The sequence below is a fragment of the Mixophyes fleayi genome, chromosome 6 (genome assembly GCF_038048845.1).
Source record: "Mixophyes fleayi isolate aMixFle1 chromosome 6, aMixFle1.hap1, whole genome shotgun sequence".
In the NCBI taxonomy this organism is placed as follows: Eukaryota; Metazoa; Chordata; class Amphibia; order Anura; family Limnodynastidae; genus Mixophyes; species Mixophyes fleayi.
In genome coordinates, this window is record NC_134407.1 from 217,421,659 (window position 1) to 217,449,656 (window position 27,998).

Here is a 27,998-nt window from a genome sequence, read left to right on the forward strand (position 1 = left end):
GTCAGCAAAAGAGCTATAGTGGCCCTGTTATTTTCCAGCAGAAAAGCAGAATAGAGCAGCTTACTTAAAAGGACTACTAGTCGCCGGGTGAAGCCGCTGCCACTGGCCAGATCGGAGGTCCAGAGAGCCGGATAGACTCAATGCTAAACTCTCCTCCTTGTCTTCAGTGTGATGTGGGCTAAACTTCAATTCACATTGTTTTCCAGTCAAAACACATATCACATGCAACACTGAAGGGATAATCTATGTATTGGAGAGCCCCTGTGGCCTCCAATACGTAGGGATGACTAAAAGGAAATTGAAACAAAGAATATCCGAGCATATTTATAATATTAAAAGAGGACTCAAAACCCACAGCATATCAGACCATTTTTGCAGAGTGCATAACCAAGATCCTAAAGGTCTTAAATTCATGGGAGTGGAATATATTAGATCAGATTGGAGAGGAAGGGGTTACATACAAAAAATTGCTAGGTCTTAATCCAGATGGATATTTTATATGAAAACATGCGCTCCACATGGACTAAATCTGGAATTTGAGTTTAGTCAATTCCTATAAGAAATTATGGGTTTAGTATTGCAACCCTTTTAGATTGATATACTGAATAAGTTTACATTTCATTCAACGAAGTGGTGGTTTTTGATTTTTTTTTAAATATTTTTCTTTTTTATCTTTCTTTCCTCTTTTTTTATAACTATATATCTCACTTTTCAGTGGTTAATGTCAGATATATGACAACATTACCATTTGAATTTTATCTCCACATGTTTAATAGTTATTTAAATCAAGCAATTAAACAATTAAGAAGAATGAATAAAAAGCCCTTCTAACAATGCAGCAGTATTCTTGTCAAAGTCCCCAGTGGATGAAACGCGTTGAACTGACTGCATCTTTTTGACCTATCCAGCACATCATAGTAACAGGAACCACCGCCGAGAGAAGCTGCACAAACATCGTCGGAAACATACAGGAGACGTGTGCGCTGTTAAGCTCCGGCGGAACAACCTGGACACATCACCTCCTGGCCTCACGGAGACATTGAGAGGTAGGGCAAGCGGTAGTGAGGTTGAGGGAAAGGTTTACTGGACACATGTGCCGGACTGCTCACAATTGCAAAGGAGTGTAAACATTGCCACCATTGATCTATGTTTTTCTCTCCTTTGTTTGTCATTATATCCGTAGCTATTTGCGCTCCTTTTTCTGCCTCTATCTTTCCCATCTAATATAGAAGCTGCAGTGCTATTGGAAAGAGCGCTTATCTCTAACATTTTATTCTAAACTTCAATTCACTGAACCTGTTTTGTGCATCTTGCCTACAGCGTAAATGTGGATGGACCATAGTTGGTACACTACAGTCAAATGAATATACAAGGGTTAGTCAAACAATTTCCGCCCTCTGGCTGTAGAATTTATTTTAATCAACTTTCACAAAAGACAAATACATTATTGTTTGACAAAATCTCCCTGCTTTTCAATACACTTTATCCATCTGTCAACAAGCTTTCGTATTCCCTCATTAAAAAATATTTTAGGCTGAACTGCGAGCCACCAGAGATCTTCTAATAGTGAGTGTATACCTATTGTACACATCCCTAAGCTTAAAAGGTACCTCACTATCATTTCCTCCTATATTCTTCGTGTTTTCTTGAGTCACTGGGGAACAACATCCTGGGGAGGACACCAGATTTAAGGAAAGACTGGCAACCACATGCACCTTTAACCATTTAACAGACACTACAGACTTTCTGTCAGTAAAGACTCGCTGTATACAGATTATTGGAGAGACAATACTCAGCCTTCACAAAACACTAATACTAATAGGCTTAGGAACACCCAACATCCGTGACTTACAGATTCCCTAGTTATTAGCCTACACTAAAGTGAATGTTGTGCTGATTTAGTATTTTGTACACTTGTAGCTAAATATAATCTCTATTTAAGAGTATGGATATCTCTTTTACACATAGCAGCTCTTACTCTATGGTAGTAAACCACCTCTATCAGACCCCATTGTGAATTCTCTGATGTTTAAGAAGATTGGATTTATCTGTAAAACATTTCCCACACTCAGAACATGGAAATGGTTTCTCACCACTGTGAATTCTTTGATGATTAACAAGCCTGTATTTAACGGAAAAACATTTCCCACATTCGGAACATGGATATGGTTTCTCACCTGTGTGAGTTCTGTAGTGTCGATCAAGATTTATGCTATTTGGAAAGCATCTCCCACACTCAGAACATGGAAATGGTTTCTCACCACTGTGAATTCTTTGATGTGTAACAAGATGTGATTTCTGTGCAAAACATTTCCCACACTCAGAACATGGATATGGTTTCTCACCTGCGTGAACTCTCTGATGTTTAAGAAGATTGGATTTAACTGTAAAACATTTCCCACATTCGGAACATGGAAATGGATTCTCACCTGTGTGAATTCTCTGATGTTTAAGAAGATTGGATTTATCTGTAAAACATTTACCACACTCAGAACATGGATATGGTTTTTCACCTGTGTGAATTCTCTGATGTTTTACAAGACTGGATTTATCTGTAAAACATTTCCCACATTCGGAACATGGAAATGGTTTGTCACCTTTGTGAATTCTCTGATGTTTGACAAGACTGGATTTAATTGTAAAACATTTCCCACACTCAGAACATGGAAGTATTGTATCACCTCTATGAGCTGTACTAGGTATAGCAATATCTGAGTTATTAGGAAAACATGCCTCATGACTAGAGTGATCAGATGATATATGTGCACTATGACGTAATTGATGTATATTTGGAGTAATGGGGTTTCCTCCTGGAAAAACTTGTATAATGTTGTCTTCTATTTTATAACCTGGAGACAAAATGAGATATCCCTCCAAGGAATTCCAGGTTCCATGTCCATCTGCTGGAAATAAAATAGATGCATGAAAATAGACATTGAGTAGCAAATTTTCATACATTTATTGAGTTCAAGTTGTTCAATTGTTTAATTTCTGCTTGCAAACAAGAACACTTCATTACAAATCTATATGTACAAATGTGAGAACAGGATGTTAGATTAGGAACCCAGAGGAAAATCCTGGTATCTAAGGGTTCAGGATCACAAAGGCAAAGAAAAGCAGTGGATACAACTGTACCTTTATTACAGATAACTGCAAACAATAGCTTATATATATATCAAACAATACATTAAACAACATCCAGTTCTCACCAACCTTCAACCATCACCCAGTAAAACCCCAGTGTTCAATAACTCCAAATTGTTAATAAAGAAAATGGGTTTTCGTCACCGGTCCAAGTGATAGGGAAATGATGATGCACGTGATTAATAGAATAAGCCACAAAGAGCAAACAAATCTGCAAGTTCAAGAAAAGTTTGTAATTCAAACCATCACAATACTCCCAGGAAAAATTCCTCAGCACACTGGCAGGAGCTGCGACTCTAACGCCAATAGCGTTTAGAAACAATTGACACACACAATCAAGTCTCTCCTGCAGGTCTTTTAAAAAGGGACATTTACCACAATGGAAAGTCCAACCCCTAAGGGGATGGAGATGGAAGGAAAGAGCTGTCGTCCTTTCATGGTTTTCCTTCCTGCTGTTTTGTAAACTAGGAGTATGACAGTTCCAGGGAGAACAATAGCTACTCAAAACAGTTGCAGATTGACTTAATCCTGGTTAAGTAACAGAGCTTCCCTGTTTTAACCCCATCTAGACATTTGTGATGTCAGAAGGGCTCCAGATGCTGCTGGCTTCCTGTTTGTAAAAGGGGAGTGGTGCCATGGTCAGGAAACAGTACATCCACTATGTTGTAATCCGACATGATGTTCAGATGAATACATGTAATCCACCTGGCTTTATTCAAGAATAGTATGGATACATTTAATTCCACCTTGATAGGGTATTATCTACAGTTAGATTGTGGTTACAACAACCCAATGTTCAACTAAACACAAGCATCTTTTCATCCTACTAAGTGTTTAAAATGCAGATGAGGAAGATGATGCCTGTCAGACCCACTGTCAGGATGAGAGCATAACTCTGATATGATGAAATAGAACATTGAATTTCAGGGCCCAAATAAAATATTGCATTGATACATAGAGGTGAACCCCTCAGATAAATGTTTGACCAAATGTTTTAGAAAGGAAACAATTAGCCAAGTAAAAGGTAATTAGGCTGAGGAAACCCTTTGTAAGGAGATCAGCGTAAGATATGTAGATCCTAGACATCCATTGTTTTGATCATGTATTCCACTTCCTAACTGACTTCTTTTCAATAGGTATTGTAAACACAAAGGAACGCCTCAATGTGAATTACAGAGCCGTATGCCTAGGTGAGACAAAGACAGCATTTGAAGACGGCCTATAAAGATATATAGAAATATGAGCTTCAAAAGGAAAATGTCTGCATAGTTCATATTTTGGGAAATAAGGGTGGCACATCATACCGAGGAGCAGAAATCACACCAGGGTTGTGAATGTCAGCTACTGGCAGTATCCGGGAACAGTTATTATTATTATTATCATCATTTATTTGTTAGGTGCCTCAAGGTATCCGCAGCGCTGCACACAGTACTAACAGTCGACTATACAGGGTGAAACCATACAGAACAATGCACAAAAAGTACCAATACTTCAGAAACTCCGGCCAGTCAAATGCAATAAAGACGGAGCGGAAGAACAGGTATAGAGACAGGAGGGGAGGGGGCCCTGCTCATAGGAGCTTACATCCTAAGGGAGGGTAAACAGACCAGGCACAAGAGGAGCCAGTTGAGGCAAGAGGAGAGAAGGGAGGACGAGCTAAAGGGAGGAGATGGAGGTTAAGTAGATGGTTGATAGGCGTTGAGGAAGAGGTGGGTTTTGAGTGCACGTTTGAAGGAGCACAGAGTAGGAGAGAGACGGATGGAACGAGGGAGGTCGTTCCAGAGAAGGGGGGCTGCACGGGAAAAGTCTTGGATTCTGGAGTGGGAAGAGGTGATAAGAGTGGAGGAGAGGCGGCGGTCGTTGGCCGAGCGCAGGGAGCGGGCAGGAGTGTGAATGGAGAGGAGGTTAGAGATATAAGGGGCAGTAGAGTTGGAGAGAGCCTTGAAAGTGGTGGTGAGGAGTTTTAAAAGGATTCTGTAGGGGAAGGGGAGCCAGTGTAAGGCAAAGCAGAGAGGGGAGGCAGAGGAGGAGCGCTGTAAGAGGAAGATGAGTCTTGCGGCCGCATTGAGTATAGAGCGGAAGGGGGAGAGACGGGAGTGGGGGAGGCCAGTGAGGAGGAGGTTACAATAATCGAGGCGGGAGATGAGTGCGTGGATGATAGTTTTGGTGGCATCCTGAGAGAGAAAAAGGACGGATGCGGGCGATTTTGCGTAGTTGGAAGCGACAGGCTTGGGCAAGGGAATGAATGTGGGGGGCAAAAGAGAGAGAGGAGTCGAGGGTGACACCCAGGCAGCGAAGTTGGGTGACAGAAGAGATGGTGGTGTTATTGACGACAATAGAGAGGTCATGGTGGGATGGGAGTCTGGGCGGAGGAAAGACAATGAGTTCAGTTTTAGAGATATTGATTTTGAGAAAGCGCTCGGATATCCAGGAGGAGATGGCGGAGAGGCAGTCGGATACCCGAGCGAGGAGGGTGGAGGAAAGATCAGGAGAGGAGATATAGAGTTGAATGTCGTCAACATAAAGGTGATACTGAAGACCAAATGAGGAGATGAGAGCACCAATGGAGGAAGTGTAGAGCGAAAAGAGTAGAGGGCCAAGAACAGAGCCCTGCGGGACTCCTACGGGGAGAGGGTAGGGGGAGGAGGAAGAACCAGACGTGGATACAGAGAAGGAGCGATTAGCGAGGTATGAGGCGAACCAGGCATGGACAGAACCAGAGAGGCCGAGAGAGAGAAGAGTTTGCAGCAGGAGGGGGTGGTCCACGGTGTCAAAGGCTGCAGAGAGGTCAAGGAGGATGAGAACGGAGAAGTGACCCGTGGATTTGGCTGAGAGAGATCATTAGTAACCTTGGCCAGGGCAGTTTCGGTAGCAGGCCATTGGAGAGAGAGAGCGAAGGAAGTGGGAGTGGATGGGATCGAGAGGGCAGGTAGAGGGTGGAGAGGAAAAAATAAGGGAGTGAACTTCTTCACCGGTTGTAGGGCTGAAGGAGCACCAGAGTTGGTTGATGGGGGGAGGTGAAGCGATGAGGGTGGCGGGAGAAGGGGAGGAGGAGATGTTCAGTCTGATGGCCTCAATTTTGGAAGAGAAGAAAGTGGCGAAGTCAGAAGCGGAGAGGGAAGGCGGGATAGAGGAGGGGGGGGAGAGGAGGGAGCTGAAGGTGGCAAAGAGGCGGCGGGGATTGGAGGACTGAGAAGAAAAGAGGGACTTAAAGAAGGATTGTTTAGCGAGGGAGAGGGCAGAGGAGAAAGAAGAGAGTATGAATTTAAAGTGGATAATCACATATCTTTGGAAAAGGTATGTCACATTGTCATAATTCCATCATGTTTGGTATTGAAAGATGGACAAATTCATAAGGGATTTATTAATAATGAAATAGGGTCTGTGTGACGCTCCACAGAAAAGTTAGGCCACATAGTTGAATTGGGTAGTAAATCAGGAAACATGCAAATGGTGATTGAAACAAGTATCACAGACACAACCCCTGGGGCGAGAACAGTTGTGGAAGTCTTTAAAATACTGAGACCAGTTACAACAAATTGCCAGACTTGGGGCTCAATCTAATTGAAGGACTGTCCATCTTTTCAGCCTGCCCCAGGCATACAGATTATTATATGTAAGTGATGCTCTGTACTTTCATCCCATTTGTTTTTATAACCGTTTGCAATTTTAAACTTGTATGTCAAATCTTTATCTAATTGTTTTTTTTTTTCATTCTCTGTAAGCATTGTACTTTTTGTATATTAAATCTAACAATTTAATAGTTCTGTCCTTATTGCTCTAAATGAATTCATTGCCTGTTTAGAAGAGACAGATTGCTTGGCTGGATTAACTCTTTAGAAACCAGTGTGTGAAGGGTTAACTGTTTAGCTACCAGAGCACAAAGTGTGCGCAATCGGGTGATTAAGTCATAGGCTTGCTACAGGCCTTATTCGTAGCTGTTGACATTTGCTGAGAGGTGTGAAGTGTGCGTCTGTGTTGGAAAGGGACCAGCGAAATTTGTAGCCTGAAAGAGAGGTGAGTTTGAGGTTTAGGCTGGAATCCTGTGTGTTCCCTTACAGTAAGCTTCCAAGTCACAAGTGAGCAGAGGTCGGTTTGTGACCGATAAAGGCGTTCAGGAGCAGTTTCCTGACAAAATAGAGGTGAAATATTGTATGACTGTTGGAATATATGATAAGATATCTAATCAGGGAGTAGCTGAGGGGCTTATCCCTGACACCCATCTTGTCAGAACATAGTGCAATTATACAGATAAAACAGTGACAAAAAAACATAACAACATTACCAAGCACATTGCAAAGACCCAGCCACTGGGACATGCAAATGGCAAAGTCACATATGACAATGCAAAAAGACAGAGTTTGGTGTGCAATAATTCCCAAGCACACAAATTGCCTAGACCGTATCATACGACAGGGAACCCTCATTAACCAGTGACATTGTTCAACCACAATGCTTATACAGACACTGCTCACACACAAACGTTGGAGCTTTGGGAGTATAGTAGACATGGGCTAAATTAACACCACATCCTATCTATTGGTCTACACTACACAAAGTTCACCAAGTGGACATATAGGTAGCAAAAACAAAACAATGAAGCAGCCTCTATATGTTCCTCTGATCAACATCAGGCAGCACAGACCCGTTGCCAGATTAATGCTACTAATTTAGGCTGAAGCCTCTGTGCAGACAAGCACTGAGAGGGAAGGAGAGCAGCTTGACAGAGCAATACAGCACAGTAGGAAAAAGCAACACAGAATGATGAAGGCACAGAGCGGAGGAGAGCATTAGGACTGAGTAGGGGAATGCAGCAGGGCACAGACGGGCAACAGCAGAAAGTGGAAGAAAGCATAAGGACAGAGCAAGATACAGAGACAGGTCAGAAGATGAAGAGCAACAGTACAAAGCACCAACCACAGAGATATGAGGGAAGCTATGGTACAATGATGGGTGTGTGATTATGGTTCTGTGAGTGCGAGAAGTAAGAGTTTGTGTGAAGTGTGTGTTGTGATGGGATGTATGCTAGAAATAACCTGCTTTAGTATTGCAGTGTTACACATACTGAGAATAAAACATTCAGGAATTATTACACAAAGAAGATAATGGATAATGCCACATGTACTACTGTATGGGGAAGATCATGGGTAATACCATCCATGTCATTACATTGATCAGTGATTGGATCACTATGGTGACGTTTCTTGTACTGATGTATGAAAATCACAAGAGTGTGAGGAGGAAACTGGTCAGATCTCTTGGCTGGTAGCACACACTGATATGATGTGAGGAGAACAGGAGTCTAATGGGGGCTGAAGGACAGACCAACTGGGTACTTTGCAGACCACCTACGATCATTAAGGTGAGCCTCCTTCCCCTTTCCTCCCCCATCTCTTCACAGGACTCCAGAAGATAACCAAACCAATTGTTCTATGAACTGAACAAACATCGGTCCATACTCAAGAACACCAACCCACCGAACTAACGAGAGTAACAACCAGATAAGCCAAATGTGAGGATGTGAGGAGGAGAACAGGAATTTAATAGGGACTGAAGACAAAATACCAACTGAGTACTTTGCAAACCACCTAACCATTAAGGTGAGCCTCCTTCCTCCCCTCTCACTCTCTCCTCCCCCCATCTCTTCACAGGACCATAAACACCAGAATATAACCAAAGCAATTGTTCTATGAACTGAACAAAACATCGGTCCCTACTCAAGGAACACACCCAAGAACACCAACCCACCGAACTAATGAGAGTAACATCCAGATAAGCCAAATTCCAATATTAGTACATCCACACAGCAACAGAAACATCACATCACCACACCAGCCTACACTGTGCCACAGAAAACTCCAACAAAGATCCTGACTCCCCCACTGGGCAGATACTTTTTTTATGGGTGTAGAACAAGTGATTGTGGTAGTGTCTGAACAAGGAGAATATGTCACTCTTTTCTGTAATAAGTGTGTAATACTGACCAGTGCTGATATCTGTAGGAATTTCCTCCTCCTTACACTGCTGATCACCCCTCACATACATCTCTTCTTCTTCGTCTATATGTTCTACCTTAATAACAGTCAGATCGTCAACCTAAATAACAATAAAAAAATCAATAAAATAACACTTTAATAATGTCTTATTTCGTTAATTGAGATTAAAAAGAACAATATCAGTGTATTAGACATACACAGCTGTTCTACAGATGATATAGTGAAAAAGAGGATTTTATACTCACATTAAATCCATTTCTCTGAGTCCATCTGGGGGACACTGCTTACCATGGGGGTTTTATGAGGGAACATAGAGTAGGCACTCAAATAGTTAACTTTCCTGCCGACAGGATATATCCCCTCTGCAACTCCGTGTGAACTTCAGTGTGTAATACAAAAGCCTGAAGAAAGGGAACTCCAACACCAAGAGCATACCCACAGAGGAGCAGAAGGGAGGAACGCAGTGTCCCACAGATGGACTCAGAGAAATGGAGTTAACGTGAGTATAAAATACTCTTTTCTTTTAACTCTACCTAGGGGACCCTGCTTACCATGGAGAAAGCAGCTCTCTAAGGAAAGGACCGGTTTGACAGTCTGGTCCGCAATACTGTGCTGCCAAAACTGGCGTCCGGGTACGCAAACACATTAAATTGATAAAACCTAGTGAAGGTATGGACAGAGGCCCAGGTGGCCGCCCAGCAGAGCTGATCCGCTGAGACCCCGTTATGCACAGCCCAAGAAGCCCTCAGTGAGTGGGTGGAATGGGCATCAATAAGACTAGGCGCAGGTCGATCGGAACTGACATGGCCTGCTTGATTATCAGGTCTGGATATTTTGTAGCGAATAGGGCTCTACCTCTCCAGGAATGACCTCTGGCCACAGACCCTAATGGTCTGGCCTTTCACCAATGGATCCCACAAAGGAATTGGTGAAAAGACCAAAACCTCGGAAACCTAGGATTAGGGGTACTCACCGGAAGGAAGGTACTTTTAACTCCCGTGGCCTGAGAGATAATATATAATTCTGGGCCAAAAAGGGCTGAGCCCGAGTTGGGAAGAGACTCAAGAGATTTTTTTGACTCTGCATTGGCATCCCAGGACCTGAGCCAGAGAGTCCTACGGGCCACTAATGCCGATGCTAAGATAGATGAGGAAACTGAAGCTGCGTTTTAAGCCACCTCATACAGGTAACCTGAGGCCTCCTTTAAATGCAGATCCAGGAGAAGAAGATCTGAGTCTTGTAACCCTGCTACTAGCTGGTCAGCCCTGGTGTCCATTGCCCGGCGACCCATGCTGAAGACAGCATAGGTCTTAGTGAGGAGCTTGCCGCCAGGAAAATGGATTTAAGAAAACCCTTTACCCTGCGGTCAGTGGCGTCAGGGAGTGCCGCAGAACCCGGCACTGGAAGGGTAGTACCAACCTGGCCATTGGCATATTCACTTTTGGAACCTGATCCCAGCGGGCTGTTTCTGACGCCTGCAGGGGATGAAGGACTGGAAATCTGCATGGCATAACAAACTTACGATCTGACTGCTTCCAAGCTGACTCAGCTGTAAGTTCCACTGATGCAGGAAAACAGACAACATGATGTTTCCTGCGCTTAAGGATGCCTAGGTTTGATCGAGGTTCCTCTAGATGCAATAGATTCACTGTCTGGCGAACTGCCAGTACCAGATCCTCAATACCCTGATTTCCTGAGGGTTCAGCCATATCACCAAACAGGGGGATCCGAATTCTCAGGAAGCTCACCTACCTCCACCAAAGACTCTTCTGAATCAGAAAGTGCGAGGATAGGATGTGTAAACCTATGACGCTTGCAGCATTGTGCTTGGGTTCTGGGAGTGTCCAGAAACCAATTTAACCGGTCCAGGCCTTTAACAAAGGACGTGGACCACGCAGGCTCTCCCTGAGAGGGGCTTCTAAAAGAGGAGGTGGGTGCCTGACCAATAAGGCTCAGGTTCACATCCTGCCCTGATGCAGCAGAGAAGGCTAAATGGTCGGGAGCCGGGGGGAGTACCCCAGCGAATGCTGGGATCTCCGCCAGAAGGGCAAGTATCTGAGTCAGTGCCAACACAGACTGCGCCAGTGTGACTGCCCACGCCAGTTCCTCCAACTGTTGTGGAGCAGAACCTTGGGCCTGTTCACTCCGGGTCCCCGCATCACAGTCTGCACAAATCGCCCCTGGGTCCGACTGTCCACTAGGAAGCTGTACTTTACATTTGGAGCAGGTGTAATAATTAGCCCGGGGTGTCTTACCCTTGTCTGACATTGTTATATACTTTCCCCCTATTACCAGCCACCTGTCTAGTATAGAAGAAGGTAACAGCTCAAATAAAAAAGAAAACCTTTTTTTAACCTTTTCTGATAAATAACAAGGTAATGATTTGCCCCTATTACCTGCCACCTGTCTAGCAATAGAGGCAGAATGTAGCAGCCACACGCAGGGATAACTGGGAGAAAGTGTGTGGGTTTTTTTCGGAAAAGGAAAGAAAAATAACTTTCTTAGAGGATACTGTTTTGTCTATGACATACACCACAGTATAAATATGTATATATACACACATGCACCTATGTTCCTGCCTATACTCCTATAGCAAACCTAGGTACAGAAATTGTGATTTATGTGGCAAAATGTTTACTCCAAACAACAGCATTTATATATCCACTATAACAATACTGTGTACAGTGTGAAAAAAATATAGCAAAAAATGTACTCAGCCCCCTGTTGGCCAAGAACCAGTTCAAAGGATTGGAGAGGAGAGGAACCTGTCTCTGAACCGCAGTCTTTTCTCCAGTCCACTCACTGTAGATAGGTGCCTCCCTTGTATTTCCTGGGTTGGAACATACCAACTGTTGCAACAAACACGGATTCACCTTTTCAATGGCTCCCTCCCCTCTCAGGCAGCCTGAGCATACTGGCCAAATGCGGGCTTTTGTTAGCATAACCCCGCTGGCCTCTTATCTACAGCTATAGGTTTTCCAATAGCAGCTGCTCCGTTTTTGGTCCAAACCAAATACCCCCCTCCAATGCAGCAGGGACTTGGTATATTCCAAAAAGGCACCTGGCACACAGAGACACAGCGCTCACTGCCAGAAGGCAGCGCCGGTGTCTGAACGGCCCAGGGTAACAGCAGTTTCCTTACTCTATGCCGTTACCAGAAAACATCCCTGCAGAAGCCTCCTCTTGTCCATAGCTGCTGCTTCCGGTATATCAAGCTGAAAACCTGCATAAACTGTGTATGTGCTGCCTATAGCACATAGACCTTCTAAAAAGGTAACAATAATGTTTAAAAAGGAAATGGCTGCAGAGCAGCGCGCCAGAGGTCCTACTCCTCTGGTACTCAAACATACAGTGAATTCACATGAGGTTGCAGAGGGGATGTAGTGAGTTGGCAGGAAAGTTTACTATTTGAGTGCCTACTCCACGTTCACTCGTACAATCCCATGGTAGGCAGGGTACCTCAGGCGGAGGTAAGGAAAAGTCATTTTGGCAATTTTGCAAGACCATAAATTCCATCTACCTGACACTCCTGTGGGATACTGTAATTTTCCTCTGTACAATCCTGTGAATAAAGAGGACGAGGACATCTCTCTGGGGTCTTTCTGTTCCTGGATCCATCTGTAGAAGACACACAGTGACCGATACATTGTTTAGGTGTCATGGTCAGATGTTGTGTGTACAATAACCTAAGCAGCCTAGTAATTAAAGAGTCATCTCTTATATGTTCCAATCTTAAAGTCATTATAAACCAGTAAGAACAGGCTGGATCAATGAGAAATATCAACACCAGTAAGATCTTTATAGGAGGGGATGAAAGTCTACTTCCTTCGTGGGTGTCTAGTTCACGACAAAGAGCGCCCACTGCTCGTAGGTGTAATAAATAAATATATATAAAATATGTTGCACCTGTACAAGCGGCACATACTCGCCATGCAGCTGTGCATTTAGATTTATCTCAATATAATACCATTGAGTGAAAGGCTTAGTGTGGAGAAGTGTAGAATAATAACTTTTCACAAGTTACAGAGCAGCTAATTCTCCTCCTTACTTTTTTTTTTAAGAGATTTGGAAAAACATAAGGGGGAGGTTGAGGATCAGTTTTCTGCTTATGTAATAAGTGATGTGAATAGAAAAGAGTAGAGGCGAAGAAGCCTAAAAGTGTGAGATGCTGACCCTGTAAGGATGAGGACGGATACAGCGAGGGGATGGGAAGTTTATCATTGAATGGTCAGAGACAGACAGTGAATCTGATGAAGAGGTTGGAGTGGTAAAGGGAGAATTACGTCCCATTATCACTACCAGACAAAGGAGGGAGGTGACACAAACAACTGGTACAGATGCTGCTAGTGTGTCACATACAGATCACAATTACTCACAGACAGGGATCAGGGCACAGCAGGGATTGGTGGAAGAAACACGTAGTTATTCTACTGGAGAACTCAGTGAGATTGGGGTTATGTATAAACAACATCCTAATGAGGGATTGCTGACATGGGTACAGAGACTGTGGGACTGATGTGCAGATGGTGTAACACAGAGAGGTTATCAGTTTAGGAGCAGTGTGTAATGATCCCAGGGTCAGATTACAAATGAGAAGGGCACAGTTCACAGACTGTAATGTCACATTGCTGCATCTCATTCCAGGTTCTATAGCACAAATATATGACACCAACAGTGAGTGCATGGGATGAGTTGGGACAAGGAATACAGAGATTGTGTGACTTACGATGTATGAATGGAGTCACCCAAAATCAATTACCAGAGCTGGGTGTGTATTCTGTGCTGACTGAATGGGATGGTCCTGATGTAGCTCTATTTACTTCAGTAATGTGTAATAAGCTTTAACCACTGCTCCTCCCCAACTGAAAGCAGCTGTTATCACTATGCTGAGTACAATGCCCACTGGTAGAGCTGTGGTTCATGCTGCTTCACTGATGAGTCAGTTGGGAGAGTTAGAGAAATATAATAAAAAACAACAGCGTGGGGCCCAAATAGTTTCTAAAGAAAATGGGTTTTCTTTACCAGTCCAAGTTATAGGGAAATGATGATGTCCGTGATTAATAAATCAGGCAGAACACACAAATCTGCAAGTCCAAGAAAACCTTGTAATCCAAACCGTCACAATACTCTCAGGCAAAAATCCTCGGCACACTGAGAGGAGCTGCGACTCCAACACCAAAAGCGCTTAGAAGCAAATAACACACACTGAGGTCTGTCCTGCAGGTCTTTTTAAAGGGAGAAAATTTCCCACACTGGAAAGGCCACCCCCTAAGGGGCTGGAGATGGGAGGAGAGAGCTGTCATCCCCTCATGGTTTTCCCTCCTGCTGTTTTGGAGCCTAGAAGTCTAACACAGTTCCAGGAAGAACAATAACTACTCAACCAGTTGCTGACTGACTTAATCCTGGTTAAGTAACAGGGCCTCCCTGTTTTATCCCCTTCTAGGCATTTGTGATGTCAGAGGGGCTCCAGAGGCTGCTGGCTTCTTGTTTGTAAGAGGGGAGTGGTGCCTTGGTCAGGAAACATCCACCATGTTGTAATCTGATATGATGTTCAGATAAATACATGTAACCACCTGGCTTTATTTAAGTATAGTGTGGGTAACCTTAATTCCATCTGGATAGGTTTTTATTCAGTTAGATTGTGCAAAAAATTAGGATAACAAATTAAAATAACCCAATGGTTAACTAAACACAAACATCTTATCATCTTAAGTGTTTAAAATGACAGATGGGGAGATGATGGCTGTCAGACCCATCTTGTCACAACATACAGCAATTATACAGATAAACACTAGCTTAATATATAACACATTACCAAGCACATTGCATAGACCCAGCCACAGGGACACACAGATTGCACAGTCACATATGACAATACAAAAACGCAGAGTTTGGTGTGTAATATTTCCCAAGCACACACATGGACCAGCCCCTATCATAGGACAGGGAGCCTCAATAGCCAGCGACATTGTCCAACCACAATGCTCATACATACACTGCACTCACACACAAACATTAGAGTTTTGATAGTATAGTAGACATGGGCTAAATTAACACCACATCCTATCCACTGGTCTGGACTACTCAAAGTTCACCAAGTGGACATGTAGCAGAAGATGAAGAGCAACAGTACAAAGCACCAACACAGAGATTTAAGGGAGCTATGGTACAATGATGGGTGTGTGATTATAGTTCTATGAAAGTAGTTTGTGTAAAGTGTGTGTTGTGATGGGATGTATGCAGGAAATAACCTGCTGTAGTATTGCAGTGTTGCACATACTGAGAATAAAACATTCAAAAACTGTTACACAAGGAAGATAATGGATAATGTCACATGTTCTACTGCATGGGGAGGATCATGGGTAATACCATCCATCTAATCACAGTGATCAGTGATTGAATCACTATGGTAATGACCCTTGTACTGATGTATGAGAATCACAAGAGTGTGAGGAAGACACTAATCAGATCTCTTGGCTGGTAGCACACACTGATATGATGTGAGGAGAACATGAGTCTAATGGGGGCTGAAGGACAGACCAACTAGGTACTTTACAGACCACCTACGATCATTAAGGTGAGCCTCCTTCCCCTTTCCTCCCCCCTCTCTTCACAGGACTCCAGAAGATAACCAAACCAATTGTTCTATGAACTGAACAAACATCGGTCCCTACTCAAGAACACCAACCCACCGAACTAACGAGAGTAACAACCAGATGAGCCAAATTCCAATATTAATACATCCACACGGCATCAGAAACACCACATCACCCCACCAACCTACACTGCACCACGGAAAACGACAACAAACATCCTGACTCTCCTACTGGGCAGATACTTTTTTGTTATGGATGTAGAACAAGTGATTGTGGTAGTGTCTGAACAAGGAGAATATGTCACTCTTTTATGTAATAAGTGTTTATTACTCACCTGCGCTGATATCTGTAGGGATTTCCTCCTCCTTACACTGCTGATCACCCATCACATACATCTCTTCTTCTCCCTCTGTAACTTCTACCTTAATATCAGTCAGATCTCCAATCTAAATAACAACAAAAATCAATAGAGTAACACTTTAATAATTTCTTATTTCATTAATTGAGATTAAACAGAATAATATCAGTGTATTAGACATATTATTTTGTTAATTTTGCGAGACCATAAAGTCCATCTACCTGACACTCCTGTGGGATCCTGTGATTTTCCTCTGTAAAATCCTGTGAATAAAGAGGACGGGGACATCTCTCTGGGGTATTTCTGTTACTGGATCCATCTGAAGAAGACACACAGTGACTGTATACATTGTTTAGGTGTGATGGTCAGATGTGTGTACAATAACCTAAGCAACCTAGAAATTAAAGGGGCATCTCTTATATGTTCCATTCTTAAAGGTATTATAAAACAGTAAAAACAGGATGGATCAATAAGAAATGTCAACACCGGTAAGATCTTTATATGATCGGACTAATGTCTACTGTCATCAAAAGGGTTAAGAGAATTGACCCATGAAATACCCTTTTTCGTAGATAAGATAAATACAATGATCCCCGTTAGTACAAAGATATTTCTATCTGTCCAGCACAGATCTGGTTTTAACTAGTCTCAGGGGGGAGAAGAGGGAGGTTGGATTCAGAGATGTATTAGACAGCCAACACCCAGGAAGTTTTAGCTTCAGTTGAAACATTGTCGAGAAAGCCGTGTCCAACAAATTATCCTGAATTCACTGATGCGATCAAGCAACGGGACTCCTTAGATCAAGACATTTCTCAACAATCAAATTGTATTCCGCAGCTAAGTACTTATTCATTTTATATGTATATTTTATCATAAACATTTGTATTATCTTTTTACAATTATTGTTTGTCAATTATTATAATCTCACACCAGAACACAAGAGTTAATGTCCATCCTGTGACAGTCTACCACTAGTCTTTGATTTTAGCACATTCATAAAAGACATGGAACAATGTATTCTAGGGATTCTACATCTCCAGCTGTGTGACAGGGAGAGAGAAACATTAAGCGCAGTATCATAGGAACATGGAACCAACAGTATAAAGCCTGTACTCAGCCTCTTCTACCTTACTACTGGTGAAGGTATTGTGTATTAATGTCAACATCTCGGGCCATTGTTTATCTGAAACATTGTCCCGAAAAACTTGTTCCCACTTTTCAATCCAGTGAGGCATCAACAAAGGATATCCCACAACATACCATAGATAAGAGGCTGTGAACCCATATATGAAAAGCAAAATAAGACTGGGGATGTGGTAACATTTTCTTGTTTAGAAGAGAAGACACAAAATGCTTCATTTGATCATATATCTCATAAAATGGAAAAAAAAGCAGAAGGGAACTAGATATGGAACTGTCTGGAAAATGCAAAGAAGTTGTGGAAAAGCTCTCATTTTAATCACATTGTGGTCAGATACTGTGTAAGAGGATCTGCCTCAGTATGAGTACGTGGTTTACAGTATAAAGTTGGGAGAGGCCACAGGATATCTTCGTACTCATGTATTTCACCGACTGCCTGGACCAAATGAAGTAAAAAGAGGAGGAAACATGAGAAGCTGAGCGAGCAATATAAAAAGCTTGAGATTTGGATTTTAATGTGAGTTTTACAATTCTTCATGAGGTTGTGGATAGAGATATCTGGCACAGGAATAGAGAAAAGAAGGTCATCTGCTGGAACAGAACTCTGAGGGACTTCCTTCACTAGCGGTTGGCCATATTGTGCTGGTACCAGTCTGTCAAGAGCATGAATTCACCTACAAATAATGTAACAGGTTAAACCTGTGGGCGGCTCAAGATGTTCAGATACCAGGGAGATTATGCTCTTTTTTTCACTCAGACTCACCAAAGTCACCGGGGATCTACTGCTGCTTATGTGAAAGGGGGCTCAGTGACACTCCCTTTGCTAAGCAGGAACCAGAGCAGGAATAAAAGGGGGCTACGTCCTACCAACAGTGGTCTTGTTCTTGGACAGTACTGGACTTACAGTTCCTAATGGACTAGTCATGGATCAGGGAGTCATGCTTGTGATTGAAACTTTTAGGGTCTGTGAACTCTACAGCTTTGTGTGCCTTTGAAAAGCAGGGAGACATCGGGCTTGATCACTACCACATCATCATCATTTACTTATATTGTGCCACTAAATCCGCAGCGCTGTGCAGAGAACTCACCCTTTCAGTCCCTGCCCCTTTGGAGCTTACAGTCTAAATTCCCTAAAATACAAACATACACACACACACAGAGACACTAGGGTCAATTTTTTTTTTATAGCGGCCAATTCACTTACTAGTATGTTTTTGGATTGTGGGAGTAAACTGGAGCACCCGGAGGAAACCCACACAAACACGGAGAGAACATACAAACTCCACACAGATAAGGCCATGGTCGGGATTCAAAATCATGACCCCAGTGCTGTGAGGCAGAAGTGCTAACCACTAAGCCACCGTTCTGACCTTGCTGTTAGAGGAGTGAAGCTCATTGCCCAGTAGCCAGGACAGAATTACGGGAATAAGCTGACAATAAGCAGCTATCAGATAGGGTTGTGCATTAGGTTTTGATGCTGTGAACCCACTGGTCCTAGTTCCTAAATGTGCTTTCATCTTAGTAATGTACATTCACAATAAAAGTAAGTTTAACTTTGCAGAGGTGATGTCATACCGAGAGGGGGACCGGATGTGCCAGACTGGTACATAAGGTTTTCTTAAGGCAAACCACCCAGCTGATGCTGTAAAAGAGCTAAACAGTCATCCAACAAGCCCAAACACCCTATCTATATGGGTTTCCAACTCATCAAAATGTGGGCGAGCAGTGTGGATAGCAAGAAGCCTCAACATAGGAGTGGGGAAAAAAATCACCAATATCCTCTGCCTCTTCTGGGCAGTAAGATGGTGTTTACTCTTAATAACTTCACTCATGATCCGAAAATATCCTGTTAGATATGCTGTAGTATCAGGATAGGGGCAAACAACCTGTAAAGCTATTGAATCACTATGTTGAATTGTATTGATATATAGAAATCAACAGAGAGTGCGGAGGGAGGAGACTGGTCAGATCACAATGATATGATGTAAGGAGGAGAACAGAAGTCTAATAGGGGCTGATGGCTCCTGACTCCCCCACTGGGCAGATACTTGTTCCTCATTAGTTTGTACAGACAGAGGAGGATGTAGAATAAGAGATTGATGTAGTACTCACCTGTGCGAATATCTGTAGGGATTTCCTGTTGATCACCCCTCACATACGTCTCTTCTTCTCCCTCTATATCTTCTGCCTTAATATCAGTCAGGTTATCACCCTAAGCGATCAAAAAACCAATAAAATACTACTTTAATAATATCTGATTAAATTATTTGAGATTAACCAGAAGAATATCAGTGTATAACACACACACAGCTGCCCTACAGATCATACAGTGAAAAGTCACTTTGGTATTTGGTGAGACCCTAAACCCTACCTACCTGATAGTCTTGTGGGATATGATTGCTCTCTGTACAATCCAGTGAATAAATAGGATGGGGACATCTCTCTGGGGTATTTCTGTTACTGGATCCATCTGTAGGAGACACATTGTGACTGAATACATTATTTTTATGTGATTTATTGTGTGCTTTCTCCTATACAATAAATAATAGTCTACTCTTACCCCATGACATGAGGGTCTGGTGATTCTCCATCATCAAGTCCTTGTACAGACCATTGTGTCCTTCTAAATACTCCCACTTCTGCATGGAGAAATAGACAGTGACATTCTGATACCTTATAGCCTTGGTTCCCAAACTCCCAGGGGTGCGTGGCACTGTCACAATGGGTGCCGTGGACAGGAAGAGAAAAAAAAACAACTTACCAATCCGGCGGCGCCCGGGACCCAGCATCCTCATCCTTCCTCACTTCTTACTGAATGTCGGGCATCACGCCCGACATATTCAGTGGGAAGCAGCAGCAGAGAGGATGCTGGGTCCTGGCAGCCGCCTGATTGGTAAGTTGTTTTTGTTTGTTGTTTTTTTTTCTCTTCCTGGCCACGGCGGGATGCAGAGGGGGCAGAGCACGGATGCAGAGGGGGCAGAGCACGGATGCAGAAGGGGCAGAGTGTGTGGATGCGGGGGGGCGCACAGTGTGTGGATGCAGGGGGCGCACATTGCGTGGATGCAGGGGGCGCACAGTGTGTGGATGCGGGGGGCACACAGTGCGTGGATGCGGGGGGCACACAGTGCGTGGATGCAGGGGGCACACAGTGCGTGGATGCGGGGGGCGCACAGTGTGTGGATGCGGGGGGCGCACAGTGTGTGGATGCAGGGGGCACACAGTGTGTGGATGCAGAAGGGGCAGAGTGTGTGGATGCGGGGGGCGCACAGTGTGTGGATGCAGGGGGCACACAGTATGTGGATGATGGGGGCACACAGTGCGTGGATGCAGGGGGCACACAGTGTGTGGATGCGGGGGGCACACAGTGCGTGGATGCGGGGGGCACACAGTGCGTGGATGCAGGGGGCACACAGTGCGTGGATGCGGGGGGCGCACAGTGTGTGGATGCGGGGGGCGCACAGTGTGTGGATGCAGGGGGCACACAGTGTGTGGATGCAGAAGGGGCAGAGTGTGTGGATGCGGGGGGCGCACAGTGTGTGGATGCAGGGGGCACACAGTATGTGGATGATGGGGGCACACAATGCGTGGATGCAGGGGGCACACAGTGCGTGGATGCAGGGGGTACAGAGTGTGTGGATGCAAGGGGGCACACAGTGCGTGGATGCAGGGGGCACACAGTGCGTGGATGCAGGGGGCACACAGTGCGTGGATGCAGGGGGCACACAGTGCGTGGATGCAGGGGGCACACAGTGCGTGGATGCAGGGGGCACACAGTGCGTGGATGCAGGGGGTACAGAGTGTGTGGATGCAAGGGGCACAGTGTGTGTGGATGCAGGGGGCACATAGTGTGTGGATGCAGGGGGCACAGTATGTGTGGGTGCAGAGGGCACAGTGTGTGTGGATGCAGCGGGCACAGAGTGTGTAGATGCAGAGAGGGCACAGTGTGTGTGGATGCAAGGGGCACAGTGTGTGTGGATGCAGGGGGCACATAGTGTGTGGATGCAGAGAGGGCACAGAGTGTGTAGATGCAGAGAGGGCACAGTGTGTGTGGATGCAGGGGGCACATAGTGTGTGGATGCAGGGGGCACATAGTGTGTGGATGCAGGGGGCACAGTGTGTGTGGATGCAGGGGGGCACAGTGTGTGTGGATGCAGAGGGCACATAGTGTGTGGATGCAGGGGGCACAGTGTGTGTGGATGCAGGGGGCGCACAGTGCGTGGATGCGGGGGGCACAGAGTGTGTGGATGCAGAGGGCACACAGTGTGTGGATGCAGAGGGCACAGTGTGTGTGGATACAGGGGGCACATAGTGTGTGGATGCAGGGGGCACACAGTGCGTGTGGATACAGGGGGCACATAGTGTGTGGATGCAGGGGGCACAGTATGTGTGGATGCAGGGGGCACAGTATGTGTGGATGCAGGGGGCACAGTGTGTGTGGATGCAGGGGGCACATAGTGTGTGGATGCAGGGGGCACAGTATGTGTGGATGCAGAGGGCACAGTGTGTGTGGATGCAGGGGGCACAGTATGTGTGGATGCAGAGGGCACAGTGTGTGTGGATGCAGGGGGCACAGTATGTGTGGATGCAGAGGGCACAGTGTGTGTGGATGCAGGGGGCACATAGTGTGTGGATGCAGGGGGCACAGTATGTGTGGATGCAGAGGGCACAGTGTGTGTGGATGCAGGGGGCACAGTGTGTGTTAGCTGTAAATTATTCTTTGACAGAAATATAATTGAAAAAATATATAAAAATATTCCTTTCCCTTGGATTTATGTGTATTCATTTTGCATACAACTAAATAAGTATTTCTGTCCTGGCCTAAATACTTATTACGTTTTTTGACTACTTATAAAACGGTACTGCTCGGTAATTATTTTGGAGGGGTGCTTTGAAAAAATTATGGAGACTCTAAGGGTGCCGCGAACTGCTACATTTTGGGAATCACTGCCTTATAGGACCCTGACACACACAATGATACAGTCATCACCCAGACACATCCCCTGGTGTTACTGTATAATGTCCCATTCCCAGCAGTCACCTCTCCAGTCAGCAGCTGAATGATCTTGTTGGTTAGTTGCAGGATCTTCTGATCATTGTTTTCCTCCTGTATCAGTAAGTGAGGTAGAGGAAGTGTGACATGGGCAGGATTCTGGGTCCTGACACACGGAGATGGCTACTGAGTATAACATGCTCATCAGATGTCTTCTTCACTACTATGTACTCCTGTGTATTGAGGGATACATCAATACAAAAGTAAATGAAAAAACCCCACTGATTCACAGTTGTCATTTTTAGGGGTTAATTGTGCAAAAAGTCTCATTTTTAAAAACAATGTATTTCCTATATGCAAGTTTCCTAAGAAAGTGGACTGAATATCTGAGATTGGTGCAGCTCCTGCCACCAATTTGTGTCCTCTATCTATGGCCGGCACCTACAGATGAATCATCTACTTTTGACAGATTAGTGCAAACAGAAAGATAACGTTAGGTTGGGAGCTGGAGGATAACAGAGGACTACTGAAGATAGATGATCTTCAGGGTGAGATTTAATATTGCATCCAAATCACTTATCATCATCTCCTCCACTCCCATTCCGTTGAGGTCCCAAAAGACTCTGTTCCCAGCCCTCTGCTTATGTGAATGAACACCTCTTCTATAGGTGAATTTGTTAAAAAAAAAGATCAAAAAAAGTGATTAGTATTTAGGTCAGGACAGAAAAACTTATTTAGTTGTATGAAAAATGCCCCTCTGCATCCAGACACTCTGCCCCCTCCTCTGCCACGCTGTCCCCCTCCTCTGCCCTCTGCTATGCTGTCCCCCTCCTCTGCCCTCTGTAATCCCGAGGTCAGGAAGTGCTTGATCTGGAGGTATCTCCAAATCTCCAATCCCAGAAGCTCCCACTTGGACTGGATCTCAAGAAAGGAGGACACACCGGTGGAATTTATCAGCTGGCCGACACGTGTAATCCCAGCACGCACCCATGTCTTAAAGGGGCCAGTTTGTACGCCTAGGGGGAAAAGAAAATTATCAAATAAGGGGGTCAGTGGTGAAATAATAGAGGAGAGGTGTGGAAGGATCCGAAGTCTGGACCATACTAAAATGGTAGGACCAATTATGGGGTGTCTGATGATAGGTAGTTTGCTTAACCATGGAGTAATTAGAGGTGAGGAAGGAAGGTATGATCCTTCAATAACGATCCACTGCTTCTCACTATTAGTGTTTGACCACTCCAGGATCTTTCCCAGCATCACCGCATTATGGTAAGAGGGAAAGTTGGAGTCCCCCTATGTGTTTACGTCGATATAAAATGTCATGTTTGAAACGGGGCCTCTTTCCCCTCCAAACAAAGTCTCTCAGAAATTTCTGTAGGTCATTAAACCATTTATTGGGTATGTGAATTGGAAGAGTCTGGAGGAGGTAAAGGATACGTGGGAGAATGTTCATTTTAATAATATTGATACGACCTATCCAGGAAAAGGCCTTGTTATGCCACTCTCCCAGATCCTTACGAAGTTTAGCCATGAGAGGACTAAAGTAAAGGTCGAACACTTGCGTCAGATCTTTAGAAATAAGTATACCCAGATATTTAATATGTGATGGGTGCCACTGGAATGCAAAAGCCTGCTGGAGCCCTTCAACCACACAAGGAGCTAAAGATAAGTTCAAAGCCACCGATTTTGAATAATTGATTTTGAAATTGGGTAGAGAACCAAATCGTTGGAATTCTTTAACCAGATTGGGAATTGAAATGATTGGGTTGGTAACCACAGCTAGGAGATCATCTGCAAAAAGCGCTAATTTATATTCCACTTTACCCACTACCACTCCTGAAATGTCAGGGTTGGCTCTAATGGCCCTAGCCAGGGCTTCCATACAAAGTTCAAAGTTTTGTAAGTTTTTATTTTGTTGTTTTTTCCCTGGCTGGCCCGCAGCACCCCTGTGACAGCACCGCAGCACCCCCGGGAGCCGCCGATTTAGGCTCTGAAGATTCTCCCACACACTGACATTCTCTGTGAGAGTCTATTGTTTAGTAAAACAAGAAGCCCTGATTGACACCCTCAGCTCAGTGAGCTCAGCCCTTTTCATATATGAACATGAAGGAGCTGATTCATTAAGGAAGGCAAAGGAGTAAATTTGCTCCTGGACAAACCATGTTACAAACCAATGCAAGGGGTGCAAATTAGTTTATTATTTTGCATGTAAGGAAAATCCTGGCTGCTGTTCATAGAGCACAGGAATACTTGATAGCTTTTTTTTTTTTGCACTGAAATTTAAACCTGATCTTGGGATGTGCTAAAAGGATGATCACAGAAAGGGATGATCAGGATGATTACCTGGGTGTTGTGGAAGCATCTGATGTCTCTTCACCTGGCAATTTATAATAAATGAATATAGATAATCTTTATAACATTCCATAATGTGCAATATTATACTGTAGTAATATATTCTTTTTACATAGCATAAAAAAAGTTATCATATTTACGTGGGATGATCACATTTTAAGCATAGTTATGAATATCTGAGACTGTTTTGTATGCATTTCCAGTGGGGGAGATGGCTATATCTTTTTATAGTTATTACTCCCATATATCACTGTACAGACCCCTCTCCTCTATCTAATAATAATAATCCCCCATATCAGTGTGTGCTGGGAGTTATTACTCCCCATATATCACTGTACAGTCCCCTCTATATAATAATAATAATAATCCCCATATATGATACTCTGCACTGTGTGTGCTGGGAGTTATTACTCCCCATATATCACTGTACAGTCCCCTCTCCTCTATATAATAATAATAATAATCCTCATATCAGTGTGTGCTGGGAGTTATTACTCCCATATATCACTGTACAGTCCCCTCTCCTCTACATAATAATAATAATCCCCCATATCAGTGTATGCTGGAAGTTATTACTCCCATATATCACTGTACAGTCCCCATTCCTCTATATAATAATAATCCCCCATATCATACACTGTGTGTGCACTGGGAGTTATTACTCCCCATATATCACTGTACAGTCCCCTCTATATAATAATAATAATAATAATAATCCCCATATATGATACTCTGCACTGTGTGTGCTGGGAGTTATTACTCCCCATATATCACTGCACAGTCCCCTCTCCTCTATATAATAATAATAATCCTCATATCAGTGTGTGCTGGGAGTTATTACTCCCATATATCACTGTACAGTCCCCTCTCCTCTATATAATAATAATAATAATCCCCCATATCAGTGTATGCTGGAAGTTATTACTCCCATATATCACTGTACAGTCCCCATTCCTCTATATAATAATAATCCCCCATATCATACACTGTGTGTGCACTGGGAGTTATTACTCCCCATATATCACTGTACAGACCCCTCTCCTCTATATAATAATAATAAATCCTCCCTATGAGTGTGTGCTGGGAGTTATTACTCCCCATATATCACTGTACAGTCCCCTCTATATAATAATAATAATCCCCATATATGATACTCTGCACTGTGTGTGCTGGGAGTTATTACTCCCCATATATCACTGCACAGTCCCCTCTCCTCTATATAATAATAATAATCCTCATATCAGTGTATGCTGGGAGTTATTACTCCCCATATATCAGTGTACAGTCCCCTCTCCTCTATATAATAATAATAATCCCCCATATCAGTGTGTGCTGGGAGTTATTACTCCCCATATATCACTGTACAGTCCCCTCTCCTCTATATAATAATCCCCATATCAGTGTGTGCTGGGAGTTATTACTCCCCATATATCACTGTACAGTCCCCTCTCCTCTATATAATAATAATCCCCATATCATACACTGTGTGTGCTGGGAGTTATTTCTCCCATATACCACTGTACAGTCCCCTCTCCTCTATATAATAATAATAATCCCCATATCATACACTGTGTGTGCTAGGAGTTATTACTCCCCATATATCAGTGTACAGTCCCCTCTCCTCTATATAATAATAATAATAATAATCCCCCATATCAGTGTGTGCTGGGAGTTATTACTCCCCATATATCACTGTACAGTCCCCTCTCCTCTATATAATAATAATAATCCCCATATCATACACTGTGTGTGCTGGGAGTTATTACTCCCCATATATCACTGTACAGTCCCCTCTCCTCTATATAATAATCCCCATATCAGTGTGTGCTGGGAGTTATTACTCCCCATATATCACTGTACAGTCCCCTCTCCTCTATATAATAATAATAATCCCCCATATCAGTGTGTGCTGGGAGTTATTACTCCCCATATATCACTGTACAGTCCCCTCTCCTCTATATAATAATAATAATCCCCATATCATACACTGTGTGTGCTGGGAGTTATTACTCCCATATATCACTGTACAGTCCCCTCTCCTCTATATAATAATAATAATAATCCCCCATATCAGTGTGTGCTGGGAGTTATTACTCCCCATATATCACTGTACAGTCCCCTCTCCTCTATATAATAATAATAATCCCCCATATCAGTGTGTGCTGGGAGTTATTACCCCCCATATATCACTGTACAGACCCCTCTCCTCTATATAATAATAATAATAATCCCCCATATCAGTGTGTGCTGGGAGTTATTACTCCCCATATATCACTGTACAGTCCCCTCTCCTCTATATAATAATAATAATCCCCCATATCAGTGTGTGCTGGGAGTTATTACTCCCATATATCACTGTACAGTCCCCTCTCCTCTATATAATAATAATAATCCCCCATATCAGTGTGTGCTGGGAGTTATTACCCCCCATATATCACTGTACAGACCCCTCTCCTCTATATAATAATAATAATCCCCCATATCAGTGTGTGCTGGGAGTTATTACTCCCCATATATCACTGTACAGTCCCCTCTCCTCTATATAATAATAATCCCCCATATCAGTGTGTGCTGGGAGTTATTACTCCCCATATATCACTGTACAGTCCCCTCTCCTCTATATAATAATAATAATCCCCCATATCAGTGTGTGCTGGGAGTTATTACTCCCATATATCACTGTACAGTCCCCTCTCCTCTATATAATAATAATAATCCCCCATATCAGTGTGTGCTGGGAGTTATTACTCCCCATATATCACTGTACAGTCCCCTCTCCTCTATATAATAATAATAATCCCCCATATCAGTGTGTGCTGGGAGTTATTACTCCCCATATATCACTGTACAGTCCCCTCTCCTCTATATAATAATAATAATCCCCCATATCAGTGTGTGCTGGGAGTTATTACTCCCCATATATCACTGTACAGTCCCCTCTCCTCTATATAATAATAATCCCCCATATCAGTGTGTGCTGGGAGTTATTACTCCCCATATATCACTGTACAGTCCCCTCTCCTCTATATAATAATAATAATCCCCCATATCAGTGTGTGCTGGGAGTTATTACTCCCATATATCACTGTACAGTCCCCTCTCCTCTATATAATAATAATAATCCCCCATATCAGTGTGTGCTGGGAGTTATTACTCCCCATATATCACTGTACAGTCCCCTCTCCTCTATATAATAATAATAATCCCCCATATCATACACTGTGTGTGCTGGGAGCTGCCCATCACTGTATAGATCCCCATATTATACATAGGGAGTGCTGGGAGCTGCCTTATCCCCCATCACATCGCACAGCCCCCTCTCCTCTATATAATAACATCATATTACAGAATACATCACCTTCCACTGTTACACGGTTCTCACAGATAAAATGGCGACTAAGGAGTCCGTGGCCCCGCCCCCT

General features: G+C 43.6%; 2 protein-coding genes across 12 annotated transcripts in view; both read right to left on the reverse strand.

Annotated features, from left to right (window-relative positions):
- Positions 1-27,998, reverse strand: part of LOC142095488 (uncharacterized) — a 307,911-nt gene that overhangs the window by 134,107 nt on the left and 145,806 nt on the right. The window lies entirely within an intron of this gene.
- LOC142159853 (uncharacterized) lies at positions 748-27,994 on the reverse strand. 11 transcript variants are annotated; one of them, XM_075214664.1, is made up of 11 exons: positions 27,935-27,994; positions 24,568-24,601; positions 23,166-23,240; positions 19,795-19,873; positions 19,610-19,704; positions 19,347-19,446; positions 16,316-16,413; positions 16,071-16,182; positions 12,661-12,758; positions 9,129-9,240; positions 748-2,903 (listed from the first exon to the last, which is right to left on the reverse strand). In XM_075214664.1, exons 4-11 carry the CDS (start codon positions 19,826-19,828, stop codon positions 2,002-2,004), a joined length of 1,551 nt encoding a protein of 516 aa, XP_075070765.1. In that variant the 5' UTR covers positions 19,829-19,873; positions 23,166-23,240; positions 24,568-24,601; positions 27,935-27,994; the 3' UTR covers positions 748-2,001. The 11 variants fall into 11 exon arrangements, with proteins under 11 accessions (XP_075070765.1, XP_075070760.1, XP_075070767.1 ...); XM_075214659.1 differs by lacking the exon at positions 23,166-23,240; XM_075214666.1 differs by lacking the exon at positions 24,568-24,601 and having other exon boundaries at positions 27,935-27,982.

Bases quoted from the DNA above. Each gene is read 5' to 3' on its own strand.
- LOC142159853 (XM_075214657.1), bottom strand. From the start codon at position 20,029: ATGAGGATGCTGGGTCCCGGGCGCCGCCGGATTGGTAAGTTGTTTTTT. The intron at 16,414-19,346 runs GTGAGTACTACA...TGTCTTCTTCAG, and splicing joins CCCTACAGATATTCGCACAG to ATGGATCCAGTAACAGAAAT. The intron at 2,904-9,128 runs GTCAGTATTACA...TTTTATTTCCAG, and splicing joins TCCTACAGATATCAGCACTG to CAGATGGACATGGAACCTGG.